Here is a 21,512-nt window from a genome sequence, read left to right as displayed (position 1 = left end):
TGTAAAGGCCACTTTATAGTCCGACCTAGCGTTGACGCGCGAGCGCGCTCGTCACGGGGACGCCATGCAGAGAAAGCGCAGCACTCTATATAGTCCGGCGCGTGGCGTGGCCGACGTATCCGGCGTTCGTCAGCGTGCCCCGGCTGCAGCCGGCGTCGAGATGCGACATGCTGCATTTCACGCTGGCCTCGTCACTCAGAATGGACCGCATCCGCGTCTCGTCGAGCAAGATGGGCTGATGGATACTGGTGGTGGCACGTGCAAGGTCGATCCACATAGGTCGCGAAGCTTCGAGCGAAAAGCGGGTCAGAACCAATTGTCACCGACATCAGCAAGGCTGGTTATGGGAGCAGCGATTGAAGCGCGACTATGTTTGGAGGGAATAAACACTGGGAAAGAAAAAGACGTTTTTTAATTAAAGCGACACGCAGTTATATTCATTGAACAAGAATAATATTCCTAATCCATTTTATATACGCATGTCGAGAACATACAACTCTATTTCACTTGGTCATTTATAATAAATACATTTTTTCAGCGCCCACCGTGAGAGCGCCCAGAGATAGCGGCGGGCGTTGACGCCGCTTTCACTTACAATGCAATGTAGCTATTGGGAGTGCTTGGAAAGGCACGCTCGTAAAGTTCACCTGTTACAATACGCCCCCCTCACATGTTGTGTTGTTTTGCATGTCGACGTTTGTCTGAAGTAGGTGACGCGGGTAGTTTTATTGTTTCTTAACCTGTTCACTCAAAAGCAGTGAGTTGCGACCGTCAGATACTTGTTTACTTTAGTTGTTTTCGTGCGATAGCGCTGGCCGACGGGCTTGGCGTCCGACGAAAGGACGAGCACTCTACGCAATCTACGCCCAAAGCGTTCGTCGGCCTCCAAAGAAAGTATGTTCTGAGCAGCGATGCGATTTCGTCACCCGTACGGCTGACCTTTTTCTGCATCGCTTTCCGCGCTGAAAGCTCGGAACGCCCGTCAAGTCAAATGGCGGGGCATTTGAATATACAGCTCCAATGGCAGGCCTCCGAAAACAAATTTCGCGCCCATGAGAACAAAATGACGTCACTTCTGTTTTTAACGGATATGACGTCAAGTTATTTTTTCTTACGCCGGAAGTGTTCCCTCCTCACACAGATGGCGCTAAGCCCCATGAACCGCCGATAAGCCGCCATGTTTTGAACGTATGGGCTTCAATGGAAGCTTCGCTACCAGTTTTCATATACCTGGGCACGTGCAGCGAGTTCGCAGTTTCGTATCATCCTGAAACTCCTAGTTTCGTATAAAATGCGCATGCGTCTAGGCGCCGCGGCGTGGTGTACACGTTGGACTATAAAGGGGTCGTTTTTTGCGCCTTCCATTATCACGGCTATCCAGCAGTCCATCTTGCTCGAAGAGACGCGGATGCGTTCCATTCTGGGGGACGAGGCCGGCACGAAATGCAGCATGTTGCATCTCGACGCCGGCTGCAGCTGGGGCACGCCGACGGACGCCGGATACGTCGGCCGCGCCTCGCGCTGTGGCGAGGGTAACCTTTGCGAGGGTGGTAACCTCGCCAAGCGATGACGTCACGCGCGTCGCCTAGCAACGCCTCGCACAGCTGGTGCGAGGCGTTGCTAGGCGACGCACGTGACGTCATAGCCAGGCGCAGTTTTTTGTTCGCACTACGCGGCCTAACCAAGAGCTTAAACAGCCCCACTGTTAAAATTCTTCAGTCAGCTTGGTTTGTAAAACTGGTAATACAGGTTCTAATTACAATCCCTTGACTATGTGAAAACATCATGAATGTTACACCCATAGTTGTCGCGAGAAGAAAGAATAGTAACAGAAAGTTGCTAAACGTTGCTGGAAGGTATGTGAAACTGCTGCTGCCTTAGAGTGAGTTTGTGGCTACGTATACGAATATCGATGTGATTGCTATAAACACGTGACTGAAAAAGAAATGTGTCTTTGTTACTAAAATGTAGTGCGTAATTTCGATGATACGAACACTCGTATGAGCTTTACGTTTATTCAATGTAAGTCTGGTTACATAAAGACATGCGTAACTAACAATGATATTAACATGAGGATATGTCTGGTAGTGATGGCGTGTGTGCGCTAGTCACCATCTAGTCATTGCTCTTTCGAATCAAACCATAGCACGGGACAGCCCAACCCACCTATAGTGGATACGGTCCTACTAATATTAGAGTAAGACTTACACTAAGTCATCAGAGCACACAGCATAACAAAATCGCGTGTTCCGCACCGTCTCTATAATGGCTTGGTGCATACTTTAAGAGAACAGCGAAGTTTTTCCCGAGTTGCCAAGAGTGGGATCTCTAATATCGGTGTTGTGCACTCAGGGCTCGGAGACAAATCTTGCGTTGCTGAAAGAAATATATATTGCACACACGAAAAAAATTCAATATACACAAGGTGATATAATCTGACTTAGAAAAAAAAAACTCGGGAGCGCAGCGTAGCTATCTTATATATCAGTCATCTTTAATAATACTCGACTAGTGAAACTTCAAGTATGCAATACCCTCTTTGCAGGATATGGAATACCGGAGCGAATAAACGCCCGTCGGTGTCTGTTCAAGCTTCTCTTATAAAATAATTTCCCATATGATGAGCAACTCGTTATCATTTACATAGCCATCACGCTCAAGGTCTTTCAAGTAAAAAGACGCATTCGTGACAAATGCGTATCCTTCACTTGGCACCTCTGGCTTTGTTAGGTGCTTCGACGTATCATTTCTGGTTTTAAACTCATGCGTCCGTACTTGCCCCGAAACTGGATGCACTATGCTGAGCTTTATGTCATACGCGAAGGGCCAGGCATTTCCCTCATCGAATGGGCCTTTCTTCAGGTCAATTAATATGTGCAGTGAGACCGAGTCACCATGTTTCCTGAAATCCACACCCGGCACCATAAAGTAACCGCGGAAGCATAATCGCTTGAAGGTAAACAACGCCGAGCCTTTCTCCAGTGCTCTTTCTTTCAGGGAGTTCACTCCATTAATGATGAAATGGTACTTAGTGGTATTCACGGAAAGTTGCAGCAGCACATCTTCAATGTGTTTCAGTGCTTTTTGGGTGCTTTCTTTCAGGTGTGACGTTAACCTCGATATTTCCTCTGTATTTGCTGTTATGTTTCCATGTACTTCTTCAGCACTGCCTTCAGCTTCCTGTCCCGATGTTTCTCTATTAGTGTTTGCACTGAGAAATATTTCCTCAATTTGGCTGCTCAGTGTGGCAGAGCGAGATTTCAAGAACGCCGCAGCGTTCCGAGCAAGCTCAGTCTTTTCCACAAAATCATCATTGCTCCGTCTATCAGCCTCTGGGGACTGGTCTTTCATTGCTTCTCCCAGAGAGTTTATTCCGTGGTTGACATCGTCGAGCATCTCCCTTTGTGCGTCATTATCAGCGAGTATTCGTTGCAACTCGGTCCTTATTCCAGCCACAGCCTCGTCGAATGATTCTTTGAGTTCTGCTACATTCGTCTTTTCTTGCTCCCGAGTAGCCGAAAATGTTGTGCTGCAGCACGACGCTATGTGTTCACACACATTTCGGCACAAAACTGTCGCGGAGCACTTGGGACAAGAAACTGAATGTTGTCCGCATTTCTTGCGAAAATGTTCGCCAATATCGGAAGCAGGTATCACAGCCTCACATCCGGTTTCTTCGTTCCAGCACTTTACCTGCGAAAAATAAAACAGAAAAAAAAAGTCGCAGTTTCGCCCGTTAGGCGAAGCATCGATTGCGATAACAAATTAGTAGACAGCAATACAGAGTAAGGATAGTAGCTTTATCGGCAATATAATCTTTAAACATAGGCTTATTGGCTAAATTAACAAGCACGGTGTCACGCTCGCACAAGCAAACATGAACACATCTCACTCGGTGATCCCGGAAACTCGCTGTCAAAACGCTCGAATGAGGAAGCGCGGCAGCAGCATAGGTCGGCGCACTCACTCACACTCACTCACACTTACTTCAAAGGCGTGAGTACGAGTGCGAGTGAGTGCCAGTGAGTGTGAGTGCAGGTGAGTGCGAGTGCCAGTGAGTGTGAGTGCAGGTGAGTGCGAGTGTGAGTGAGTACCAGTGAGTGTGAGCGCAGGTGAGTGCGAGCGCAGGTGAGTGCGAGTGAGTGCCTGTGAGTGTGAGTGGAGGTGAGTGCGAGCGCGAGTGAGTGCCAGTGAGTGTGAGTGCAGGCGAGTGCGAGTGAGTGCCAGTGAGTGTGAGTGGAGGTGAGTGCGAGCGCGAGTGAGTGCCAGTGAGTGTGAGTGCAGGCGAGTGCGAGTGAGTGCCAGTGAGTGTGAGTGGAGGTGAGTGCGAGGGCGAGTGAGTGCCAGTGAGTGCGAGTGGAAGTGAGTGCGAGTGGAAGTGAGTGCGAGTGAGAGTGAGTGCTAGTGAGTGCGAGTGAGTGCCGGTGAGTGCCAGTGAGTGTGAGTGGTGGCGAGATCCAATGAGTGTGAGTGGAAGTGAGTGTGAACGTGGTGACTGCCTGTGAGTGTGAGTGGAGATTAGTGTGAACGTGACTGAGTGCTGTGTAAGTGCAGCTGAGTGTGAACGGGACTGAGTGATGTGAGTGTGAACGTGGTGAGTGCTTCTGGGTGTATAGAGGTGAGTGTGAACGTGAGTGTGAGTGCAGGTGAGTGTGAACATGAGTGAGTGCTTGTGAGTGGAAGTGAGTGTGAACGTGGTGAATGCTTGAACGATAAGCAGAGGTGATATCGGTTCACCTTGCTTGAGGAAAAATGGAAACGCGTTGTGTGTACAAGCTCACTCGCGGTGATGACTTATTGCGCTAGCAAATTGTGCCGCCAAGATAGAAACCACTCACTAAGGTTGTAATAATCCAAGGTTCAGGCATGAGTGAGACAATGTATAATTAAATGAGCGGAGATATTATATTGCGATAGCAATTATATGGACACTCCAAGCGAACTTCTGCCGTGGTCGTGGACGTCGTTGTGAGGCTCCGTATAAAGTCCAAACACGGTAAGATCGTCGTCGCGTGCCGGTGGTACGCTGCGTATGCGAGTGCAAGCTTGCGAGGGTTAGCTGACACTTGCTGCTCAATCTCGCGCGTGCGAGGGGAAATGCGGGGTGGAAGCGCGCTGCTTCTGTCGCGCGTCATGCACGGGGGGGGGGGGGACAGGGGAGAGGAGGGGGGAGGGTCGTCTTTGTCTGGCGGCGGTCGCGTGGGTGTCGTATCTCGAAAGCGATCTGCGACGTGGAAAAAGTGCGCGCCCGCGCGGTCCTCCTCTTCAAAGCGATTCGCGACGTGAACTATGTTCAACTAGAGCCGGTAACTTCGTATGCGCTGTGTTTTCGACGTTTAGTTCGCTTTGAAGCGGGAGGCGGCACGAAGGTCAATTCGCTCGCGGCTATAGCTGCGCATCCTGTTCGAACAAGCATGTTGTAGGCCAGCAAATTTTATCTGGGGGCGCAAGACGAAGGTGTCTTCTCAGAAGAGTCGCTTTAGTGCTCAGCATGTACATTGATTTCCACTTGAGGTTATTTTGTTAACATGATTTTGCAATCAGAGAGCGTATGCTAAAGTGACATCTAAATATTTACGCTGAAATGCACAAGTGAGATGTGTGTCATTAATAATGTAAGTAAGCTCAGATATCTGTTTCTTTCTTACTGTTAGCGTTACAGATTTTTGGGCATTTAGAGTCATCTGCCACTCCTGACACCAAGAAAAGGCAGAATTTTGTATGTGGTGATTATCACTGTGATTAATTTCGCGGTACGAAATACAATAGTTAGCGAATAGACGGCTGTTACCATGTAATCGGGAAGGCAAATCTTTTATGTATATTAAAAATAAAACTGGGTCCAAAACACCGCCTTGGCGCACTCGATCCCGATGCAACAAGTGCTAAATTGGAAGCTTCGTTATGAATATACAAAAATTGTGAGCGGTATAGTTCGGCACAGTGACTCATGAGTGCACTCACTCACACTCGCACTCATTTCAAAGGGGTGAGTGTGAGTGGAGGTGAGTGCGAGTGAGTGCCAGCGAATGTGAGTGAGTGTGAGTGCAGGTGAGTGCGAGTGAGTGCCACGGAGTGTGAGTGCAGGTGAGGGCGAGTGCGAGTGAGTGCCAGTGAATGTGAGTGCAGGTGAGTGCGAGTGCGAGTGAGTGCCAGTGAATGTGAGTGCAGGTGAGTGCGAGTGCGAGTGAGTGCCAGTGAGTGTGAGTGCAGGAGAGTGCGAGTGAGTACCAGTGAGTGTGAGTGCGGGTGAGTGCGAGTGTGAGTGAGTGCCAGTGAGTGTGAGTGCGAGTTCGAGTGAGTGTGAGTGGAGGTGAGTGTGAACGTGAGTGAGTACGGGGCCTGGAAAAAAATTATGGTGAGTGAGTGTTCTCCCACGCTGCCGACCTATGGGCAGCAGCAGCGAGCGAATTGACCTTCGTGGTGCGTCTTGCATCAACGCGAAGTAAGCCGCGAAAAGACAGCGCACGGCGGTTGGCGTATACGCTGTCGCATATATGCGTCGCAGATGGCTTTCAAGATAGGGTGGCCCGCTCGGCCGCTCCTTACGCTGCATCCGCCGGTGTAGAACCAACGCCTCCTAGATAATAGACGTGTGCACTCTGATTTATGACGTCAGGCTATTTGGACCGAAATTTACTGTGAAGCACGGCCTGCTGAAAGAGGTGACGTCAAAATCAGCGCGGCTTACTCGGGAGCATCCCCATTAGATACTATGGCAATCGGGCAAGGTGGCATGACGTCATGGATCGAAGTGCACAGGCCTTGTGCTATATAGGTGTTGGTAGAACCCCCTCCCTCCCCTTTCCCCACAGTCTTGCGCGCGACAGAAGACGACGCGCTTCCTACCCGCTTTCCTCCCTTGCGCGCGCGAGAGTGAGCCGCATCGTCTGCTCACCCTCGCATGCTTTCTCTCGCACATACAGCATACGACGCGCGGTGACCATGTTAGCGTCTTTGGGCTTTATACGGAACCTGACGGTTAGGAACCTCGCGCCTGGAGTGTCCATATTGCTACATGCATATTGCACGATGCGCGCGGGCGCCCAGACGAAGGAGACGAACTGCTCTTGGCTCTCGAGCTGTCGGCTGATCTGGCCAGCGCTGCAGCTATCTTTTGTAAATATGCTTGTAAATAGTCTCAAGTACTTAATCATTCGTTCGCGTAACATTTGGGTGGAGCGTGCCGGTCCCCGTCCTCGCCACGAAGCTCTGCAGCGGCCGCACCGTCCAGCTTTCCACCATGGCTCCCGGTGACGACACCTCGTCTGCTGCTACTACTGCAACTCCAACCACAACGTACGTCACGGTTGCCACTCTCCACGATCCTGGCATATTATCCGGCCAAGATAATGTCGACGTTGATGACTGGCTTGGCATGTATGAGCTTGTTAGCCGCAACAACCACTGGGACCCTACCATAATGCTAGCGAATGTCCTTTTCTACTTGGGCGGAACACATCGTGTCTGGTTCCGGACACACGAGGAGGAGATCTCTAGCTGGGACGCTTTCAAGGAGAAGCTCCGCGACCTCTTTGGAAATCCAACCGGTCGGCAGCAGGCTGCAAGAAAAGAGCTTGCTACCCGAGTACAGTCTTCCACTGAATCGTATGTCTCGCACATACAAGACGTGCTAGCTCTTTGCCGGAAAGTCGACGAGAACATGGTCGAAGTTGACAAGGTAGGCCACGTTCTCAAAGGGATCGCGGACGACGCGTTCAACTTGTTGATCTTCCACAATGTGTCCACCATCGACGTCATTGTCAAGGAATGCCACCGCTTTGAGCTCGCCAAAAGCCGCCGCGTCATTCCACAGTTCTCCCGGCTCCCGAACACGGCTGCGACGTCGTCCTGCGTCGCCCTCACCACTTCACCCCTCTCCAATGAGACCGTCACACGTAATGTTCGCCGCGAGCTCGAGGCTGCCAGTCCTGCCACGTTCCATCCACGCCCACTTGACCCCACCATTGACCAATCAGCCCCAGCGATCTCCCTCATTCAGGAGGTTGAGCGGCAAGAATTTGCCAACCTCGGATTTCCTGCTGCCTGCTTCGTCTCCCGACCAGACGCCCGACTGGTGCCGACAGCTGCGCCTCACAGCGATCTGTATTCCGTTCCCAGATACCGCAACCCTACAGAGTGGAGAACTCTGGACGACAAGCTCATTTGCTTTCGTTGCCACCGCATTGGCCACGTCGCTCGCCAATGGCGCACCTCCTGGACATCGCCGTATTCGAGCTACTTTTCCCCGTCTCCTCGCCCATATGCCGACCCTCGCCGCTATTCGCCTCGCCGTATGCCTTCTACCTCTCACGTATCCGTCGATGACAGTCGTCCCACTCGCTCGCCGTCACCTTAGCGCCGTCGGTCCCCGTCACCCCAGCCACGCCGCTATTCGTCGCCGACCAATTGTCGACCCTCCCGGACGGAAAACTAGACCATGCAGCTCCTGGGGGTAGCGCTGCATTATCTTCGCCGTGTCGAAATCCTCCATAGACGCTCCCAACGCACCAGAACTTACTTGATGCCCACGTCGACGGTGTACCTTTGACGGCGTTAATAGATACTTTAGCCCAGGTTTCCATAATGAGTAATAACCTCCGTCGTCGACTGAAGAAGGTTCTCACACCTGCTACTAGCCAAGCCGTACGCGTCGCTGATGACAGCACTGTTGCCGTCACTGGAATGTGTACTTCCCGGATAAGTATCGTCGACCGCCACGTTCCAGTTCTTTTTACAGTGCTGACCAATTGTCCCCATGACCTAACACTTGGACTAGACTGTCTTACGGTGCATTCAGCTTTGATCGACCGTTCTACCGGCACCCTTTGCCTCGAACTTCCTCTACTCGCGCATATTCGTGCTGAACAGCCGAACAACTTTAGTGCGACCGCCTTCGTCCGCCTGCCGCCTAAAACCTTGACTTTCGTCGATTTGCTTTCATCTTTCCCTGTGCCCGAGGGTGATTACGTCGCTTCACCAGTTCCTGATGTCCTTTTGATGCGCGATATAACTGTGCCCCACTCCGTCGTAACCGTCGCCGATAACCGGACATGCCTCCCCGTCGTTAATTTTGGCCTAACAATGCAAGTTCTACCCCAAGGCATATCGGTTGCAACGCTGCGTGCTATAGGAGATGACCACGTCACGGCGTTTTCAGTGGACGGCAGCTCCGATTATTCATTTCCGCAGGATGCTATTTGCCTTGACGCAACCTTTAGTCCCATGATTGCCGCGGACCTGTTGCCTGAACAAGCAGCAGCTCTGTGTCGCCTTTTGGTTTCTTACCAAGACATCTTCGACCTCAACAACCGACAATTGGGCCAGACTTCAATTGTTAAGCATCACATAAATACTGGTGATGCCAGTCCTATTCATCGTCGGCCATATCGAGTTTCTGTTTCAGAGCGTAAAGTTATTCAAGATGAATTGCACAAGATGCTTGCCAAAGGCATTGTTGAACCCTCGTCGAGCCCTTGGGCGTCACCCGTTGTGCTTGTTAAAAAGAAATATGGCATGTGGCGCTTCTGTGTCGATTATCGTCATCTAAACCGAATTACCAAAAAAGACGTCTACCCCTTGCCTCGCATTAACGACGCCCTCGATTGTCTCCACGGTGCCAACTACTTCTCATCAACAGACCTTCGGTCTGGTTATTGACAAATTTCTGTGTCACCCCTGAAGGTCTGTATCAATTCAAAGTTATGCCATTCGGTCTATGCAACGCCCCAGCCACATTCGAGCGTGTGATGGACTCTTTGCTTCAGGGGTTCAAATGGTCAACATGCCTTTGCTACCTAGACGATGTTCTCGTATTTTCGCCTACGTTTGAGACACATCTTGAGCGCTTATCAGCTGTTCTTCAAGTCTTCCGTGAGGCTGGGCTCCAACTAAATTCCTCTAAGTGTGACTTCGGTCGTCGGCAGATTACAGGGCTGGGCCACCTCGTCGACGCTTCCGGTATTCAACCAGACCCGGAGAAAATTCGTGCTGTCACGTCTTTTCCTGTACCCCAGTCTGTCAAAGACGTAAGAAGTTTTGTAGGACTCTGCTCCTACTTCCGACGATTCGTTCAAGACTTCGCAGTGATTGCCCGACCACTTACTGATCTTCTGAAGAAGGACGTGCCGTTTACGTTGGGTCACGCTCATACTGCCTCGTTTGCCCACCTGACCAACGTTCTCACCACGCCGCCTATTCTGGCCCACTTTGACCCGTCCCCCCTACAGAGGTCCGTACCGATGCCAGTGGTCACGGTATCGGAGCCGTCTTAGCCCAACGCCAACAGGGACGCGATAGTGTTATCGCCTACGCTAGCCGCCTCCTCATAGCAGCGGAGCGCAACTATTCGATTACAGACTGTGAATGCCTGGCTCTCGTCTGGGCGGTTTCTAAATTCCGCCCGTACTTGTATGGCACGCATTTCTCTGTAATCACTGACCACCACGCGATCTGCAGGCTTTCCTCACTCAAGGATCCTACCGGCCGGCTTGGTCGCTGGGCTCTCCGGCTACAAGAATATTCCTATGCGGTAGTCTACAAGTCGGGCCCTACATCAAGACGCAGACTGCTTATCACGCTATCCAGTGGACGAACCACCCGCCGACCCTGACACCGATGCCGACGCTTGCGTTTTCTCGGTTTCTCAGCTGCCACAAGTCGCCGACGAGCAACGCCGTGATGGCACCTGGCGTGCCATCATTGATCGTTTGGAATCTTCGCCTTCTGATTCGTCCCTTCATTTGTTTGTTCTCCGGGATGGTGTATTATACCGCCACAACGTCCGCCCCGACGGTCCTGCCCTACTCCTAGTCATTCCTCGGCACCTCCGGTCAGCTGTTCTCCAAGAACTTCACGACTTTCCAACGGCAGGTCACCTCGGCGTCTCCCGCACCTACGACCGGAGTCATCGATGCTTCTTTTGGCCAGGCCTTGCCCGCCCCGTCGGGAAATACGTTGCGGCGGGTTATAAATTCCAGCGCCGAAAAACACCATCGACGCTCCCTGCCGGATGCCTTCAACCGCTCGACATTCCTTTGGAGCCGTTCTTTCGCGTTGGCTTGGACTTACTCGGCCCTTTCCCTCTATCAACGTCTGGCAACAAGTGGGTCGCTGTGGCGACAGATTACGCCACGCGCTACGCCATCACCAGAGCGCTTCCCACAAGCTGCGGCACAGATGTCGCCGATTTTCTTTTACGCGACGTGATTCTGCAGCATGGAGCTCCACGCCAACTACTCACTGACCGTGGTCGGACTTTCCGTTCTAAAGTCATCGCCGACATCCTGCAGTCCTGCTCAACCAGGCACAAGCTGACTACGTCTTACCATCCACAGGCTAATGGTCTCACGGAGCGTCTCAATCGAACCCTGACAGACATGCTTGCAAAGTATGTCTCGTCTGACCATACTGATTGGGACATTGCCCTACCGTATGTCACATTTGCATATAACTCTTCGCGTCACGACACTGCCGGCTATTCCCCGTTCTTTCTGTTGTTTGGCCGAGAACCCACATTGCCACTGGACACATTCCTTCCATCCGCCGCAGCAGAGACCAGCGAATATGCACTTGACGCCATCACCAGGGCAGCCCAAGCTCGCGAAATTGCCCGCGCTCGCCTCCTGACCTCCCAAGAGAACCAATGGCGTTTGTACGATCGACATCACAGAGACGTTCACTTTTCGCCTGGATCCCTGGTACTCCTGTGGTCACCGACTCGTCACGTTGGCCTGTCTGAAAAACTCCTGCCTCGGTACACAGGCCGATATCGAGTGCTGCGTGCCGTGACTCCAGTTACGTATGAAATCGCCCCAGTCAGTACCAATGCCTCATCTGCCCCGCCTTCCACTGAGGTTGTGAATGTAGCACGCCTAAAACCGTATTACCCTCCTGTTACCACTCATATTTAGACGCACCGGGACGGTCCTTCTGCCGCCGGGGATAATGCTACATGCATATTGCGTGTTTCTTCTGGACGATGCGCGCGGGCACCCAGACGAAGAAGACGAACTGCTCTTGGCTCTCGAGCTGTCGGCTCATCTGGCCAGCGCTGCGGCTATCTTTTGTAAATATACTTGTAAATAGTCTCCAGTACTTAATCCTTCGTTCGCGTAAAATATAATTGCTATCGCAGTAAAAACAGAATGGCTAGATAGTAAATATTGCTTTATAGTGCGGCGCGTTGGTCGTATGGAGGTGGTATTATATATGCACCGTTCAGGGCTATTAAAATAGCACCTACCCAGGCTTTGTATCGTTAGGCGAGAGCAGCATATGGATTCCCGTGAAGTGGGAACCACTTCCATCCGGCGCATGTGCTGAAAAGCTCGTGATATAAAGTTTTTCATTCATTCATTCATTCTTCGTTAGGTAAAAGCCACGTAGTATACATTTTATTTCATTCAGGCATTTGCCTGAAGGCGAATGTCTGAATAAAATAAAATATTCACCGCTTTGCCTGAAGGCGTTATAGCAGGGGTTTCATGGTTGAAAAAAATGCTTCCTTATTCACAATGCACACTTGTTCAATTGACAGTCGATTACACTGAGCGATTGTTCGCAGTTCACTCACTGAGCGATAGTTGGTTCATTGAGCAATAATGATCACAATTGTCAGTTGATTCTGCTCAGCGATAGTGCCTCCTGGTGGGCAATAAAGCAAAAAGCATAAAGCCCTGCCACGTTCGCCCACTTTTTTGAAGCTAACAGTAACCTTCGCTTGGTTTAAAGCATTACAAGATTGAGCATTGGTGCCATTACGTGAAGCAAACACAACATCAATGAAAACCAGCTCTTTAACCGGGTATAAATATGAGAGAACACTTATAATTACGGTTAAGGTGAAGCAAGCATTCTGTTGAGATAGTGGATGACACATATCTTGTTGCGGTCTGGTGTATGCTAACGGATCTTCATTTCTGCCGCACCGTTCTGGGGTATTTTGGACATTAGCTCCATCCGATAATCTAATGGGCACTGTAGACGTGTTTTGTTTTTGCTCTTTCTGTATTGTGTTCCAACTTAGGTGGTGATAGTTTAAATAGAAGATGCCAAATGCAAGTCACGCTTCTGTCTCCACGTGTACTTTGTGTTCGTTGGTTTCCAATGATGAACAAGCATAATCTACCCATGTTTCAGCATTAAAAAAAAAGCTCGATACGCCTGGCTTTTCGAAAATTAGGGTGGAGTTTTCAGGCCCTAGTGACCATCACAGTGTAGAAACGTGTTCTACAAACAAGTATTCTACATAAACAGATGTTTGTACTCATGCACATGCACATGAAATTATAAAATTATCGGTGTGGGTATACAACAAGTTCTTAGAAGCATTGAAGAGCACCAACATAACAGACAGGAGGAATTAAAGTTTGTTGTGAAGCTCTCTTCATGCTTAGCTTGTATGCATGGTGTAACGAAATTATAAAATGTTTTAGCTAAATTACTTAAAAACAAGCCTGAAGCGCATGAATTCGAACTGCGAAAGTACACGGTCATTCAGGCGGGCAATAGAAGACTTTCGGCACCATTTCCTATAGCGCAAGAACATACAATCAGCGCTGCGCCTTTTCCGTCTGTGACAGCAGTGAAGCGAAATCAGAAGACTGCGTTACTGGCGCACGAGAAATATGACGAGAGGACTGCATCTCACTTTTAAAGGGGCAACAGACACGAAAGCCGGCCAAAAATTGTGAATTAAATACCAATGAACAGAGTGTGGTGCGTGTTGGGAACGCACTGCTGGAAACCGGACGATAGACAAAATAAGAAACTCTATATAGTCGACTGGTCAGTAGTGATTTTCTATTGGTGCAACGTAAATGAGCTTCTCGTGCCCTGTCGATTGCATATGGGCTCGCACGACCATGTTGAAAGCATATTGTTAACAGCTGAAGTACTTATGTATAGGATCTAATATCATAAAGTAAAGAATATGATGGGGTCAAAGATTTATTGCAATCATCGGTAGGTTCGTATTTATACTTTGGAATATTTGAGTTTGATGAACACGTATAAAAAGACACGTCCTCACGCATCACAGTCAGCAGGTAATTAAAAATACGCAACTAACAGTCCACATCAGCATGCAATATTTCATTCTCTGCACAAGTCTTCTATAAAAACAAGTTGTTTTGAGCTTTAGCAAAGTCCGATACTTGAGTTTTTATTCTTGAGATGTCATCGGCAAAAATCGGAATGCTTTTTCTTAGGTGTTGGCGCCTAAATAACAAGCAATGACACCGCGATCTATCAGTTAATTGCTGCTAAATGTAGGCAACCTGCTGCCGCGGGTTAAAAAAGAAAGGTTTACTTTCTCACAACTTATTTACACCCAACAGCATGATAGTACTTTTGCTGCTAACTTCTTTGGGATAGTCTTCAGAATGTGTCAGAGAGAAACAGGTGGCAGTCGACTTTGGTATAAAGTTTCATTGTTATATAGACTGCACTGATATGTAACTTATTGTGGTATGAAAATTTGAAGTGTCGAATCCACTGAAAGAACCTTGTTCAGGGCACATAAATCTATTAATTGCATTTGTTTGAAGTGATAATTTTAGTTAGAACACGTTGGCGGGATAATTGGTTGGAATCCATGATAGAATGTGTAAGCGCAACTGGACGAGGACGTAGAAAGAAACAGACACACCGAGACAGCGCTACTTTCAACTATAGATTTTAAATGCGAAGAGTTTCTTGCCGGCTGCTCAGTCCGTCGCTCCCGCGTCCCACACCCACACAGCGCATGTGCGTCCCCTCCCCTTCTCTCTCCTCTCCTACGCTCCCCCCTTTCTCTCCTCTAGGAATCCTGTACGGAGCGGCGCCCGCGTCCCACACCCCCCCCCAGCGCATGCGCGTCCCCTCCCCTCTCTCTCCTCTCCTACGCTCCCCCTTTCATTCCTCTAGGAATACTCTACGGAGCGCCGCCCGCGTGCCACACCCCCACAGCGCATGAGCGTCCCATACCCCTCTCTCCTCTCCTACGCTCCCCCTTTCTCTCCTCTAGGAATCCAGAGCGGCGCGCTCGACAGGTGGCGCGACATCTGCATACTCCACTGGGGGCGCCACGGTAGTTCCGCGGTATGAAAATGACGGAGCGGGCGCGCCTCATTCTCTCTCCTGTGCAGGGCCGCGATGAGCGCTCGGGCCGCTGCTGCGAAACCATCTCCCCGCTGCTTCGCATCCACACATGGTTCCCTTTAGCGAGATGGAGTTATTTTTTATTTTCGCACGCACTGATAAATATAATCGAATGAGCGGAAACAAAGAAGATAAAAGGACAAAAAATGGAACATTCAGTGGCGCATATCGATGAACCGTACACACGTCTAAGGCATGATCAAAACAAATACTGGAAAAGTTACATTGATAAACCTAGGTATCGTATCTCTTTTTTGGATAGTGACATTGAAGACTTGCTCACGCACCTTTCTCCTAATTTTGCTATTTCATAGGCCTCCACAATGTCCCTTGTCATCCTGCTGTGAGCCCTATACAAAACAGTAGTATCTTTAAACATGGGTTTGCAGCCACTGCAGTCTCGGCAATGAATGCCCAAATGACCCGAGATTACTCTGGTGACGTTATATTGATTCTCTTTTAGTCCGTATTTGTACGGCCGCTCGTTCGATGTTGTCAGTGACCACCACTCACTCTGTTGGTGACGAGCTTGATGATGATAAAATGTATTTATTGGAGGATGGCTCGAAGGCCTATTATGTGGAATACGAAGGGGAGAGGGAAGGAGAAATTAGATCCGTCCTAGAAGCTGCGTGTCCTCGGCGAAACCCAAGAGCGAGTCTAGAATGGCCCTGTCGGAATCCGCCAATCCAGTTGCCGGCCTAATCCACTCCTCGTAGGACGACACTTGCACCACCCTCAGGTGGTGGTCCCGCTGCTTAGCGTGGCGCTGGCACTCGCAAAACAAATGGGCTGCGGATGGTCGCGTGGCCACGCCAGTCAGGACACCTGTGCGGCTCCTGGGGTGCTTCTTCGTCCTCAGAGGCTGTCGAGGGGCCAGGTTCCTGCGACGGAAGAGAGTCAGGAGAAGGGAAAGGAGGGCGTCTCTCCTGGCGTGGCCGGTATTGCCGCCACCGCTCCAGCACGTCCGGTGTGAGGACGAAGCCGGAACGGAGCCTATGCAGCAGCACCTGCCCCGACCTGGGAAGACCCACGGGAAGTGGGTTTGGGTCTGGCGGGACACTCCCACGGAGTTCCCTCTTGCGTCGGTTGGCTGCTACTCTCAGAGCTCTGTCTGGGTCATACGGTGGTCCTTTTGTCATGCTAGTTGTGCTGGTGCTGAGGGTCTCTGAAGGATCCCGGGAGATGACGCGGTTGGAAAGAAGGGCGCGCGCCGCCTCATTGGCTCTGTCATTTCCCTCGATGCCCTGGTGACCAGGGATCCAATGAAGTGTTGCAGTGACCCCGCGGACCTCTGCACGCCTGTAGGCCTACTTGACCAGAAGAACTTCTGATGAGGTTATGTGGCGAGACTTGCAAGCATGCAGCGCATATTGGGAATCTGTGTATATATTGATGTGTTTTGCATGCGTGTTGCTTGAGACCTGGTCTACTGCCCAGCCTATCGCCCGGAGTTCAAGTTCCGTTGGGTCGTCGGCATCAGCAGTTATGAAGGTAGAATGTGTCGCACAAGAACTGACTACGTGGTAGGCGAGTGCTCCCTCACTGGTGCGTGGGTCGAAAGCTGCATCAGTGTACACTTGTTCCTGGCTTAATGGTGCATCTGCCAGACTCTGCGCATGACGCGCAGCAAATGCTGCCCGACGGTGCGCATGTTGTGCGCCCATGTTTCGGGGCCGTTGGTGTAGTGTCGACGACAGCAATGTCATCCCAAGGTGGTATTTCGGATGGCAGTTCGGGTAAAGTTGATATGTCCTTTCCCATGTAGGCCAGTAGTGCCCTTCCTTGTCTGGTGTGCTTCAGGCGCTCCTCGTGGCCTGCCTTTGATGCTTCTATGGTTGCGCGGAGGGTAGGCAACTTCGCATATCGATGCAGCTCCTTGACACGTATGTGCTTCGGGAGCTCTGTGATGATGCGGAGAGCTGCTCTGTGGAGATCCTCTAGCTGTGTCCAGTGCCGAGCAAGCAGGTCATAACAGCGTGCTCCGTATATCGCTCGGGATGTCAGCAAAGCACTCACAAGTTTTCGGCATACGTCGGTACCAGCGCCACCCATGCGGAAGCAGATCCGTTTTATGAGGTGCATAGTCTTGTGCCACGTCCGGCGGAGATCAGCGAGCCACGCATCCGCTGTGCCTGTGTGGTCAATAGGTATCCCGAGAACGCGCACTGGTTTTTCCGATCATACCAGTTTGTGGCAGGTAGTGGTCAATAACATCAAGTGCCGCCTGCAGGGTCTCTTGCTGATTGTGAATCGGTCGTGACGGAGTCCATAACGTGATGTCATCTGCGTAAATGGTGAAGCCCAGTTCGGAAATAGCCTCTAGTCGCTGAGCCACGCCTATCATAGTCAAATTAAAGAGCAGGGGTGACAGTATGGAGCCTTGCGGGACTCCCACCATGTTTGGGTAAACCTTTCCGACGTTTCCGTCTACCCGTACGGAAAAAGTGCGATCTTGAAGGAAAGAGCGCACAAAGTTGAGTGGGCGGCATGTGATTCCGTGCCTCTCTGCTGCTTCGATGATTGCCTCATGCGTCACAGTGTCAAAAGCTTTTCGGAGGTCCACCACCACGAGGATGCTCGGGTGACGGTTTCCTCGTCCGACCGTCTTTCGACGCAGTACACCTTCCTTCACAAGCAGGAGACTGTCATGGGTGCCAAGGTTTGGTCGAAACCCTGTCTGTGCTGGATGGAAGCGACCCTCTGTTTTTAGAAAGTGAGATATGCGCGTAAGGGCCATTCGCTCCGCCAGCTTACACGTAGTAAGTGTGAGCGATACTGGGCGCATGTTCGACAGTACATCTGGCTGTTTGTTTGGTTTCGGTATGGGTGTGACGATCGAATGCCTCCATCCTGCTGGGATTTCACCGTTGACCCACACTGCATTAATCTCATCGAGAAGTTGCTTCTTTGCGTATTATCCAAGATTCCGCAGAGCCACCCACGTCACGCCGTCATGGCCTGGTGCGCTGCGCGCGTTTATAGAAGAAAATGCCTGTTCGAGCTCGAAGACCGAGAATGGGGCCTGGAGGCCCTCGTCGGCCACTGGCTGCGTTTTCCGGTAAGTGTCGGCGTTCGGGGACCTCGACGGTTGGGGAAAGAACGTCTTCGCGGCATCATCTTGGAGCTGGATGACTGACTGGCCAGTTTTAAGCAAGACGTTTGAAATAGCATTGCGTGTTTTGCGCTGACCTGTCATAGCCTTGAATGTGTACCAAACCTTATGGGGGCCAGTTATTTCATTGAATGATGAGCAGTGCTGGCTCCAACGTTCCCGATACAGGCGCTTGGCGTATCTTCTAGCGACGGCAGTACGACGTCGAAGTCGCACACGGTCGCGATGTTGTCGGCCATTCTCTACGTACGTCAACTGTGCTTGCTTGCGCGCATCCCAAAGGTTTAGCATGTGCATGTCCGGCGCCGGTGCATCAGCTCTTACCTCCGTTTCAGTTGTGGCTATTCACAGGGCGTGCGACGCCCGCTCTCGTACGGATGCAGTTTTGGGTTGCTCCGCAAATGCTCTTCTGTAGGCATCCCACCTGATCGTGCGCACAGCGAGGCCGGCCCCCCATTTTCGTCCCATGTTCAAAGTAATCCACAGTGGATAGTGGTCGCTGCCCCAAGCGTCTGGATCGCATCGCCAGTCTTTCACGTAGTCTGGTGTGGACAACGTCTGGTCCGGGGTCGTGTTACGCTGTCCACTATGCAGCGCGGCTCGGGTGGGGTAGTCGGTGTCATTTGCGAGCACTAAGTCAGTTGTATCCGTGGCATCTACGAGTGCCGTTCCACGGGGCGTGTGATAATCATAGCCCCACTGCGGATGCTTGGCGTTGAAATCGCCACCTATCAGGAAGTCGTCGTTTGGGTAACATCTGCGCAAAGCGCGAATCCATGTGAACGAACCGTGTGTGCGGGAGCTAACTTCCGGGCGCATGTATACCGATACCAGTACTACATTGCGCTCGACGAACTTAAAAGACACATCAGGACGATCGGCGCGCTGGAGCCTTAAACTTCAAGAATTCGACATGGCTATTGTGTACAAGTCGGGAAAGCGGCATACGGACGCGCACTGCCTTTCTCGCGCCCCATTCGAACCTGCAAGTGCAGACGATGACGACGCTACAGCGTTTGTTGCAGTTGTCAACACGGCTACGCTCGCGCAACAGCAACGCGAAGACCCAGAATTGGAGCCCATTATCAGCTTCCTAGAGGGTCGCACTTCTACCCTGCCAAAACGTTTTGGAAGAGGACTTTCATCATTTTGCTTACGCAATGACGTCCTCTATAAAGTGAACTTCTCTCCAAACGGAAGCACTTACTTGCTCGTCGTCCCACCATCTCTCAGGAATGAAATATTGCAGGCATGCCATGATGAAGCAACATCCGGCCATTTGGGCTTCACACGAACACTCTGCAGAGTGAGACAAAGGTATTACTGGCCAAGATTGACGGCGACTGTTCAACAGTACGTCCGGACATGCCTTGATTGCTAGCGGCGGAAAGTGCCAGCCGTCAAAGCTGCAGGCTTCCTCCATCCTATCGAAGTACACAGAACTCCATTTGCACAAGTCGGAATGGATCTGCTAGGCCCATTTCCAACTTCTGCTACGGGACACCGATGGATTATCGTAGGAACGGACTATCTCACGCGCTACGCCGAAACTAAAGCTCTACCGCGGGGAACGGCCAGTGAAGCAGCTCGATTTTTTATAGAGAATGTCGTGCTGAGACGTGGCGCCCCCACAGTAATAATAACTGACAGAGGAACTGCATTCACAGCCGAGCTATTGGGCACAGTTTTAAGACTTAGTGGCGCATCTCATCGGCAAGCAACGGCGCACCATCCGCAAACGAATAGACTCACGGAGCGCCTCAATAAGACACTTGCGGATATGCTTTGCATGTATGTTGATGTGGAGCATAAAAATTGGCACGAGATATTGCCGTATGTCACTTTTGCATATAATACGGCTCAGCAAGAGACAACGAGGATGACACCGTTCCGCCTTCTCCACGGTCGCGATGTCACAACCATGCTCGACGCAATGTTGCCGCATGAACATGGATGCGATGGCGTCGAAACTGACGCTGACTACATTGCTCAGCGTGCTGAAGAAGCCCGACAACTTGCACGCATACGTATTCGTCGGCAGCAGGAGTACGATGCAGGGCGCTATAACCTTCGCCACCGAAAAGTCTCCTACGAGCCTGGAGAAAGAGTTTGGGTCTGGACTTCTGTTCGCCGTCGTGGCCTTTCAGAGAAACTATTGAGAAGGTACTTCGGCCCGTATAAAGTCATCCGACGTCTCTCGGACGTCAACTATGAAGTCGTCTCCGATAGCCCACATTCCTCAAGGCGTCTACGGCATACACCGGAGATTGTGCACGTCGTCCGGATGAAGCCTTATTTGTCCGAATGAAATCACTGCAGCATACGCGAGAACCGATCCTGGCGTCGTCACGACAAAGCATCGGGACGATGCTTTCTTGGAAGGGAGGCTGTCACGACTAAAGAAGACAACGAAGTGAGGGACACGAGCACAAGCATGTCCCTCTCCGAAGAAGATAAAGTTGGCGCGGCCAATTCTTCTTGGGCCTTGAATATAGAGCTTGTGTTTGTTGTTGTGCCGTCGTCCTGTGTGCTGTTCTTCGCGTCCTGCGACAATATTGTTACGTGTGAAAGAACACAGACGAAAGAGGCTATTTACAGGCTATTTTCACAGAAGCCAGACAGCCAGGCCCACAATCGCTCGCACCAAGAGCACAGACACACTTCGTCGTCTTTCGCGCGGCGGCTCATCTCTTCAACATCTTTCGATGTTATCGTAATACTACCCCCCCGGCGGCAAAAGCGCCGTCACGGTGCTGTTAAATATCCAAGGTGCTTGGAGAGGTGTAGGGTTTGAGCCGGGCGACGTGGACAATATCACTGGTGGTCACAGCGGAGGACGTAGTGGGCGTGGCTAGAACGATTTCGTAGGTGACATCGGTCACTTGGCGGAGCACGCGATATGGGCCTGTGTAACAGGAGAGCAGTTTTTCACAAAGGCCAACTTTACGCGATTGTGACCAAAGCAACACGAGGGTGCCGGGCGCCAAATGCACATCACGGTGACGGAGGTCGTAGCGTTGTTTCTGTTTTTCTTGAGACACTTGCAGACGAGCACGCGCAAGTTGGCGAGCATGGTCAGCCACGGCCGGGCTCGACTGGCGCGCGCGCTCGCTTCTTACGGCCTTCTCACCCGTCGGGGAAACAATGGGAGAGTTTCTCAGCACGTTTCGCCACCCATCGGCGGTAGGGGCGCTGCGACCCTGACCCTGCTCCGCGTACATGTCATGCGCTGCTTTTTCCCCCGCCCCCCCCCCCG

General features: G+C 51.2%; 1 protein-coding gene across 3 annotated transcripts in view; it reads right to left on the bottom strand.

Annotated features, from left to right (window-relative positions):
- Nucleotides 1-2,007: 2,007 nt before the first annotated feature.
- Nucleotides 2,008-21,512, bottom strand: part of LOC125940215 (TNF receptor-associated factor 6-like) — a 35,446-nt gene continuing 15,941 nt past the window's right edge. Inside the window, exon 3 of one of the 3 annotated variants that reach the window (XR_007463442.1) lies at nt 2,008-2,166. Coding sequence is in view for 2 of the 3 variants with exons in the window: in XM_049656043.1 (XP_049512000.1) it covers nt 2,599-3,693 (1,095 nt within the window). In the remaining variant the exon portion in view is untranslated. Of the gene's footprint in view, nt 2,167-2,495; nt 3,694-21,512 lie in introns of those variants that run through there. The other 2 variants (XM_049656042.1, XM_049656043.1) reach the window with 2 other exon arrangements.

The sequence above is a fragment of the Dermacentor silvarum genome, chromosome 9 (genome assembly GCF_013339745.2).
Source record: "Dermacentor silvarum isolate Dsil-2018 chromosome 9, BIME_Dsil_1.4, whole genome shotgun sequence".
In the NCBI taxonomy this organism is placed as follows: Eukaryota; Metazoa; Arthropoda; class Arachnida; order Ixodida; family Ixodidae; genus Dermacentor; species Dermacentor silvarum.
This window is presented reverse-complemented; position numbering and strand designations above follow the sequence as displayed.